This window comes from Camelus bactrianus, chromosome 9 (assembly GCF_048773025.1).
Source record: "Camelus bactrianus isolate YW-2024 breed Bactrian camel chromosome 9, ASM4877302v1, whole genome shotgun sequence".
NCBI lineage: Eukaryota > Metazoa > Chordata > Mammalia > Artiodactyla > Camelidae > Camelus > Camelus bactrianus.
The window spans coordinates 40675816-40684616 of record NC_133547.1 but is presented as its reverse complement, the minus strand read 5'-3'; the positions used below and the strand labels follow the sequence as shown (position 1 = coordinate 40684616).

At 54.5% G+C, this 8801-nt stretch overlaps 1 protein-coding gene across 3 annotated transcripts; it reads left to right on the top strand.

Annotated features, from left to right (window-relative positions):
- The first annotated feature begins 1244 nt into the window (after window positions 1–1244).
- Window positions 1245–8148, top strand: KCNA2 (potassium voltage-gated channel subfamily A member 2). Of its 3 annotated transcripts, none has more exons than XM_074370142.1 (3): window positions 1245–2488; window positions 4619–4954; window positions 5409–8148. In XM_074370142.1, the coding sequence occupies exon 3, from the start codon at window positions 5573–5575 to the stop codon at window positions 7070–7072; it is 1500 nt and encodes a 499-aa protein (XP_074226243.1). In that variant the 5' UTR covers window positions 1245–2488; window positions 4619–4954; window positions 5409–5572; the 3' UTR covers window positions 7073–8148. The 3 variants fall into 3 exon arrangements, with proteins under 3 accessions (XP_074226243.1, XP_074226242.1, XP_010946584.2); XM_074370141.1 differs by having other exon boundaries at window positions 1245–3120; XM_010948282.3 differs by lacking the exon at window positions 1245–2488 and adding an exon at window positions 3163–4116.
- Window positions 8149–8801: the final 653 nt, after the last annotated feature.

Below are 8801 nucleotides of genomic sequence, written 5' to 3'. Positions count from 1 at the left end.
GGGCAGTCATGCAAGGAAGGAGAACTGGCCCTCTGGGAGTGACCCCTGAGAAGGGAGCATCTGCAGGCATCTGCTTTCATAAATTGTGGTAGGAAGGACTGAGAGAACCTCCCTCCTGTCACTGCAGTGCTGGGTGGGTGTGGGGGTCGATATGCAAATGGACGCACCATTGTAACTCCTCTTTTCAATTCTGAAATCTCCAAGTGCAGGAACTGACACCATTCCTCTGCTGGGCAGGGACAGGTCACTTGCTTCGATGATCACCATCCTTCCCTCTGCTGAAAGCAGAGCCTGACCCCTAAATAGGAAACCAGACTGAGGGGGAAGGGAGTGGTCTTTGGGAGTTTGACCCACTCCAGGGAAGGCATCAGGGAGCACTCCAGCTGCTCTTCCGTGGCCAAAATGGGAAATGGTGACCACAAGCTAAAAATGATTAAACACCTAGGTCAAGCCAAATGGATGTCCACGCTATAACTCATTTAATCCTTATCACCCTGTGAAGTAGTTTTGCTGTCCTACTGACAAATTAGGGAACAGCAGCTCAGAGAGTTCAAGTAACTTGCTCAAGTTCACAAGACTAGCATGCTGCAGAGGTAAGATTTGGGCTCAGTCCTTTTTCTCACACAGCACTGCCAAGCCAAGTAATACCTTTCAGAGAGGGAGACACACCCCACAGCCCTGAACAACTATTGTTGTGTTTCTTTTTTTCCGTTTCTTTCCTTCCTTAGTTAATTTCCTTTCGGCTAATGTCCACACATAGATCGAGCTTTAGAAGGGAGACATAGCATGACATACCCCTGAGGCCAATCGGATGGAAGGACAGTCAGAGGAAGATCCCAAAGAGGAAAACAAAACTCAAGGGCTGCTCATTCTACCTGAGCAGTGTGGTGTGGGGGATACGGGTGTGTGTCTTAGAGTCACAAAAATCTGATTCAAGTCCCAGAGCCATTACTCAGTGGCCTGGGGCAGGTTGCTTCATTTCTCTGCCTCGTCTCCTTTTCCCTGAAATGGTTCTGATGCAGAAACCACCTGCTAGGGCTGTGACGATTACACATCCCACTGGTCTAGGGATGCTTGGCACCGTGTCTGACACAAGCTAAGCACATGCCACCAATTAACACAATTGTTAATTCTCCCTTGAGAGCTTTTTTCTGTCCACAGCTTTCATTTCAACAAAGAAGGGCAAAGAAAATATATAGACATGATCAAACGGGTAAGAATGTTGTGCTTTAATTGACATGAAGACCCAATGTGGGAAGAAGGGGGAACAGGGGCCTGCGGAGCTGGTCAGGGGAAGCTTCCACAGGCGTGTGGAGCAGGGTTCAGGACAGTTAGCTGAAGGAGGTGGGAATGGCTGAGACTTCAGGGAAAGTGAGGGGTGGGGCAAACTGGGAAGCAGAGAGAATGCCACAGCAAAACTTGGTGATGGGGTACTTAGAAAACCAGCCAAAAGCTAAGCAGGAATATGGAAGTTAGGAAGGGAGTTTCGTAGGGAAGCAGAGTGGAGAAACCATCATTTGTGGAGTGTCCACTGGGAGCTAAACGCTATACATAAACAGTGTAACCCTCACAACAGCCTTTGAAGTATCCTCATTTTGCAGATGAGGAAACTGAGGTCCAGAGACATGAATTAACCTGCAGGGATTTAAGTCCCAGCCTGGCTGGCTCCTAAACACCAGACCAAAACAGTCTGGCTTCCAGGGGCCCTAAACCAAATCAGTCATCTGTCAGCCCCAGAGCTCACTGAGGTCACTGCCCTTCCAGACTACCCCCAGCCCCCGCAGCTCTGGGTGGCCCCCAGTCTTAAACCACATTCTGTAGACTACCCTGATCAAACACTGGAATCCCGCAGACTTGGACCCTGTGAGGTGTCAGAGCTTCCAGGATGAGCTAGAGGCCTAGAGAGGAGGGTTCTCTGGGCAAGGAGCGCCCAGCAGGTGCCTCCGTAGGACTAGAGCCCCCCTGCACGCAGGGCTCTGTGTCTGCTGCAGTCTGGGCTCAAGGAACCACTGTTTGGAACAGTAATTCGGACAAGGACCTGGAAACCAGAACTGGGAGGGGCTTGGAGCTGTCACGGGCTCCCAAGAGTACCCTGGACCCTCTCCTCGGATCCACCATCTGAGCAGGGGGCAGGCTGGGCTTCCCACACACATTGCTCTAGAAGCAAAGTGCATCTTCCACCACCCATCTCCGGGTGCGGTGAGCTGCACTCCCAATTTCAGAACCCCGTGACCCAGCTGGCCTTGTAAGGTCTGTGAGGGGGTCCGTTTTGTCTCCACAGGCCTTACAAAGCTGGCCCTTCCCTAGGGCAGCCGCGCGTCCCCCAGCCTTCCCGGCCCGGGCTCTAGGGGAGGGAGTCAAGAGGGCCGGCCCTGCAGTCCTGCCGGTTCCTGCGGCTCCTCCCGGTGGGGGGAACACAGCAGCGAGTTTCTGCCACACTGCGGCCCGCACCTGCTGCATTCCCCTGCGAAGCCAAAGCTTTGTCTGGGTAAGAGGGAGGTGGGAGGCAGAGCCGGAGGAGGGGACGAGCCGGCGCGAGAGGGCAAGGAGGGGATCTGCAGATTCTGTCCGGCAGCAGCGTAATAATAGCAACACATCTCCCTCGGGGCTGGACCCCTCCTTGGGCCTGGGATAGCTGCTATTGATTGTTTCCTCCTTGCCTACTTCATTATGTTGGCAGGAGCCTCTCCTGACCGCTCCTCAACTTCTGTCCCCTGTCCCCCGGCCCCGGCAGCACTCAGCTCAGCCCTCCACGAGGTTCTGGTTAGTAAGCTGAGCTCTGCCAAAGGATAGGGCGTTTTCCTCGCGGGGAGGGGGCCGAGGCCCGGGGGCCCAACTGATCGGACAGCTCGGTGGCGACGACCAGCGGCGCGCCTCGCGGGCTCGGGCCCCCGCCGGCCCCTTTAATTCGAGTTCGCTGCCGGGCCAGGTGCGGCGCTGCGTGGCGCGGTGCGGCGCGGTGCGGCTGCGGGCGGCGGCCGGGCTCTCCGTACGCGCCGCCCGCGGGACTGCAGAGCCGGCTCCCGGCTGGCCGCGTGCACCCCGCCGCCCGCCACCGCGGTTCCGCCGGCGCTTGCGGTCACCCAGAAACATGGAGGCTCCGGGAGCCCATCGGGAAGGGTAAATGGGTGTCGGGGCGCAGGGCTGCGCGTGCTGCTGCCCCCTGCCCCGGGCTGCGGCGTCCGGAGGGGCTGCGGGGCACCGGGAGGCGCAGGCTGCCGAGCGGCGGGCTCCGGCTGAATCCGGGACGGGCGAGCCTGAGCCGGTTACGGCTGCCGGCCGGCGCCGGAGCGGGCTAGGGTGACGGGCGCCCAGCGGAAGAAGAGAACACGAAGGGGCTTGGGGACCCTCTGGGCTGTGCGGGCGCGGGGCGGAGGGCACAGAGAGCAGCTGGCGGGGATGGGAAGTGCAGCTGATAGCATACCCATGTCGTAAATAGCGCCGGTTGGTAGGACCCGAATCACTTGGGACGGCCGGGCAGCATTCCCCTCTCCGGCTCGGCATTAAAACGGCTTTGCGGCAGAGTAGGGCTTTTCCGCTTCCCTGGGGCCGAGGGCTGCCGCGGAGCCCCCGATCTTAGGAGGAGGCTGAGATCTGGGATTGCAGCCTACTTCCCACCCCCAGAGTTCAGTTTCCAGTGTTTTCGGAAGGAGATCGAGCCTCGGCGGTCCCCCGGCTGGACCCCAGGGGCGAAAGAGCTGGGCTGCGCTCAGGCCCGCAGCGAGAGCCCACCCGGGCAGGAGGGGGTTAAGGTGGCGCTCGCTGCCGCGGCCAGCTGGTGGTTCTGGTCCGCCCGCGCGGAGCCGGGAGCGTAGCGCGCCGGGCGGAATCCCTGCCGGAGCCCGGGGCGATGCAGAGAGGGCCCGGACCCCTCCCCGCCCTGGGGCGGGCGGGATTGGGCAGGCAGGGGGCCAGCCCGGAAGCCGGCTTCCTCCAGGCTCCCCATCTCTCTGCTGCCAAGCCGCCTTGCAGCCAGGCAGACAGCATTGGTTCTGCACTCCCTGCCTAGGGGAAGCGAGCGATTTTCTCTTGAGAAATCGGTGGTCGAGTGCCTGCCCAGTTCAAATGCCACCCCACCCGGAGGGAAGCCTGCAGCCTAGGGAACCCCGAGGGAGAGTAAGTCCTGGGACCAAGCCAGCCAGCTTTTGGAGATCGACCTTTCTGTGTGAGGAGTCTCCTTAGATGAGCTCTGAAGGAGTGTGTGTTTGGGGGACGGGGACGGCGGACTTCCTCCAGGACTCTGCAGAGGTCAGAGCTTGAAGTCAGGCTGCAGTGTAGGAAGCCCTCCCCTTGGGAGATGCTGTGTCCTGACCTGGGGGTGGGAGGGCTTTGCCCAGATCCCTCCTGATGGCTACAGAGGACCAATGGGGGATCTGGCTCAGGGCAGGGAGGCCCCTGGAGGAGACAGGCCCAGCCAAGTCTGAAGGCTTGTTCCCTTGGAGAAAATGCTTCCAACTGTTGGAAGCCTGCCCAGAGGAGGCTGGGAGGCTGAAGGATAGTTCTTAGGTGTGACATCAGAATGGAAGGTGGGCATGGAAGAGAAGCTGCCAGAGTCCTCCTAAATCTTGGCACCAGCTGCCCAAAAGCCCTGGTTCCACCTTGCTGCTGTTTTTTCCAGGCAACGTCACACCTGAGGACAGCCAGGAGGACTCCAGCTTTTGCTGAGCATTGCATCTTGCCTCCTTCCTTGCAAAGGCTCCAGACCCAAGCTCGGCTGTCCTCAAGTCCTGCGTGCCCCTGGCCAGGTGCCCCACTGCCCCTCCAGCTCAGCCTGGCCCTGGAGCTCACCTCCAAGACCTGGAGCCTGCCCTCCTGCCCAGAATGACTCACCGTTATTTCTAGCTCAAGTGAGAAGCCGTGATGGGGAGTCAGGCTGCCTATCTGTGTATCTAGGATTCCCGCAGCATCAGATCAGCTCTGCAAGGGAGAGTGCTTCAGATTCCTGCCTTGTCAGGTAAATCAATCTATTATTTAATAACAGCCATGCGTAGAGTCACTGGGATGCGGGCAATGAGGGACACCTGGGCCCAAGATCTGACACTGAATACTTCCCAGGGTACGGGTATGTGCAAGACCTCAGTTCAGTGCCTGGGAGAGCGCTCACTTCCAGCCTCTAGTGTGAGGTTATGCTCCACAAAGTCTATGCAGCATGGAGGGGCTTGGACCAGCCATCTGCCCCCAGTGCAAGGCATCTCAGAGCTTTCTTGCTTGAGAGACTGCCACCTGCTCCCCTCTGATCCCCAGGGACAGGTTATGAGGTGAAAGTATATCTTGCTTTTTTTGTGATGGTAGTGGTGGTGGTCATGTTTTTGAACTCTCAGCTGAGAGATGGAAGAGAAAAAGTGGCAAGCCAGGTCGGGCTGCCACTGCTGAGGGGTCTTATGTCCTTAATTGCCTCTGTCTTTCAGCCAAGCGGGGCTGTCTCTCCGGGCCCTCAGAGAGCCCTGGGGGCTCTCCTGCAGGAGCCCAGGCCGATGCTGCTGTGTTTCCTGGGGGCAAAGGCAGCACCCTGAGCTCCCTGCCACCGGGCAGCTAGAAGGCGTAGCACGAGGTGCTTCTCCCAGTTCCAATTATGACAGTGGCCACCGGAGACCCAGCAGACGAGGCTGCTGCCCTCCCTGGGCACCCGCAGGACACCTATGACCCAGAGGCAGACCACGAGTGCTGTGAGAGGGTGGTGATCAACATCTCAGGGCTGCGGTTTGAGACCCAGCTAAAGACCTTAGCCCAGTTTCCAGAGACCCTCTTAGGAGACCCAAAGAAGCGGATGAGATACTTTGACCCTCTCCGGAACGAGTACTTTTTCGATCGGAACCGCCCGAGCTTTGATGCCATTTTGTACTACTACCAGTCTGGGGGCCGGTTGAGGCGACCTGTGAATGTGCCCTTAGATATATTCTCTGAAGAAATTCGGTTTTATGAGCTGGGAGAAGAAGCGATGGAGATGTTTCGGGAGGATGAAGGCTACATCAAAGAGGAAGAGCGTCCTCTGCCTGAAAATGAGTTTCAGAGACAGGTGTGGCTTCTCTTCGAATACCCAGAGAGCTCAGGGCCTGCCAGGATTATAGCTATTGTATCTGTCATGGTGATCTTGATCTCAATCGTCAGCTTCTGCCTGGAGACGTTGCCCATATTCCGCGATGAGAATGAAGACATGCATGGCAGTGGAGTGACCTTCCATACCTATTCTAACAGCACCATTGGGTACCAGCAGTCCACTTCCTTCACCGACCCTTTCTTCATCGTAGAGACCCTCTGCATCATCTGGTTCTCCTTTGAATTCCTGGTGAGGTTCTTTGCCTGTCCCAGCAAAGCCGGCTTCTTCACCAACATCATGAACATCATTGACATTGTGGCCATCATCCCCTACTTCATCACCCTGGGCACAGAGCTGGCTGAGAAGCCAGAGGATGCTCAGCAGGGCCAGCAGGCCATGTCGCTAGCCATCCTTCGTGTCATCCGGTTGGTAAGAGTCTTTAGGATTTTCAAGTTGTCCAGACACTCCAAAGGTCTCCAGATTCTAGGTCAGACCCTCAAAGCCAGCATGAGAGAATTGGGCCTCCTGATATTCTTCCTCTTCATCGGGGTCATCCTTTTCTCTAGTGCTGTCTATTTCGCAGAGGCCGATGAGCGAGAGTCCCAGTTCCCCAGCATCCCGGATGCCTTCTGGTGGGCAGTCGTCTCCATGACAACTGTAGGCTATGGAGACATGGTTCCAACTACCATTGGGGGAAAGATCGTGGGTTCCCTGTGTGCAATTGCAGGTGTGTTAACCATTGCCTTACCGGTCCCCGTCATAGTGTCCAATTTCAACTACTTCTACCACCGGGAGACAGAGGGAGAGGAGCAGGCCCAGTACTTGCAGGTGACAAGCTGTCCAAAGATCCCATCCTCCCCTGACCTAAAGAAAAGTAGAAGTGCCTCTACCATTAGTAAGTCTGATTACATGGAGATCCAGGAGGGGGTAAACAACAGTAACGAGGACTTTAGAGAGGAAAACTTGAAGACAGCCAACTGCACTTTGGCTAATACAAACTATGTGAATATTACCAAAATGTTAACTGATGTCTGATTGAACCCTATTAACATACTCACAGCTCAATGGAACTAATGCAGATATTGCATAATAGCCTGCATTGTAGTCAGTGTGTTCTACAGTGTGTATCTGGTTCTGCATGGAAAGCAATAGTTGTGCAAGTGACTTTTGACCTTTTGATTTTTGATTTAGAACACAGAATACCTATCCATGGCTTTCATGCAAATCTTCATCACTGGCTTAGGGGTTTCCAAAGATGGGAGTCACCTATGGAGCCAGGATTTCAGAAGGACACATTGAGGCCACCTCATAACAAACACAGAAGCCACCACATCAGTGTCACCTTTCCTTCCTAGTGAAATGCACACAGCATACAGGAGATGCACCCCGGCCTGCCCTCACCCCCTACCCCATCACCCCATTTGAGCCTACCTCCCCCTTCCCAGAATGAAATCACAGTGGTTTAGCTTTAAAGTTCTGGTAATCATTCGAAAGGTCATTCCCATTTTTGCATCAAAAAGAACACACAGTCCTGTGTGTTGGAATTACTTTCTGTGTCACAGGCTGGGGTTTGTGAATTGCAGTTGCCAAGTAGATGCTCCGGAGGCTGTGTTTCATAACTGAAAATGCTGCATTTGGTTTTTTCTCTGCAGTGTCGATGTGAGGGAAGCCCAGGGGGAGGGACCACTAGGATGACCGAATGTGAGTTGTCAAGTTTCACCTCTGCTCCCTTAGGCCTACGGGGAGACGCTAACAAACCAAGGGGCCTCCCAGCTTCAGATTTCACCATTTTCGCAGGCTTCAGGGTCACAAAAACATGTCTGATTTCTTCATTACACTGGAGTTTGCAGGCATTTGCTTTCCTAGTGCTGTGGCCCAGCTACATTGACACTGCAGTGAAATTTACCAGTGATGCGATAGAGCTGCATGGGTGTTTGTTGCATGAATCTCAATATTTAAAACACAGGAGATAACCTATTTTCTTAGTAGCCTACACGGTATTCATATTTAGAGTATTAATAGCCTAGGAATGGCATTGAACTAGGGTATTTTTTTTCCCATCAGAAGACAAAAGCCCTCCATCAGGAAAAAACAAAATAGACTGTTTGGAATGGGGAACCCAAACTTCCGGCCCTCCAGCCCACTCCATCCCTGTTCTTCCAAATGGGGGCTCAGACCTCTGCAAAGCCAGGATAGTGAGCAGGGAAAGCAGCGTCTAAACGCCTCACATGACTGCACCTTAGGAATTAACCTAGTCATGGGCATGACTGTACAGCTGACCAGGGCATCTAGTCCTGAGGACAGGTGGATCTGTAGATCCAGTGTATATAAATAAATATCGAGTATCTCTTTCACGAGTTCCTCTACCTAGCTAGCTATAGAAAAAATTGCATTTAAATCTTGTATAAGCTTATGCAATATTTTTGACACAGGGCAATATATGCATGTCTTTGACTATGTGCACTAGAGTGTATATATATACACACACATATATATTTATATATACATATATACATACATACGTGTGTATATGTATATATGCACACACACGCACACAGACATATATAGTCATTCTCTGGAGTTCAGGTTCAGGAGCAAATCCACTGCTTGGTGGGTTGGTTGCCTCAGAGGCCTAATGGGTTCATCTGTCTCACTGGTAACCCCACTGGGCCTGGGTTTGCTGCCATTGCCTCAGACACTCCAGTCTTCATGGATTCTTCGATGTGAGAATTGTCTCTCTGCCCTCCATGTGCTGCAGCTTCAG

What these genes read in the sequence shown, in the direction of transcription:
- KCNA2 (XM_074370142.1), top strand. Translation starts at nt 5,573, where the DNA reads ATGACAGTGGCCACCGGAGACCCAGCAGACGAGGCTGCTGCCCTCCCT.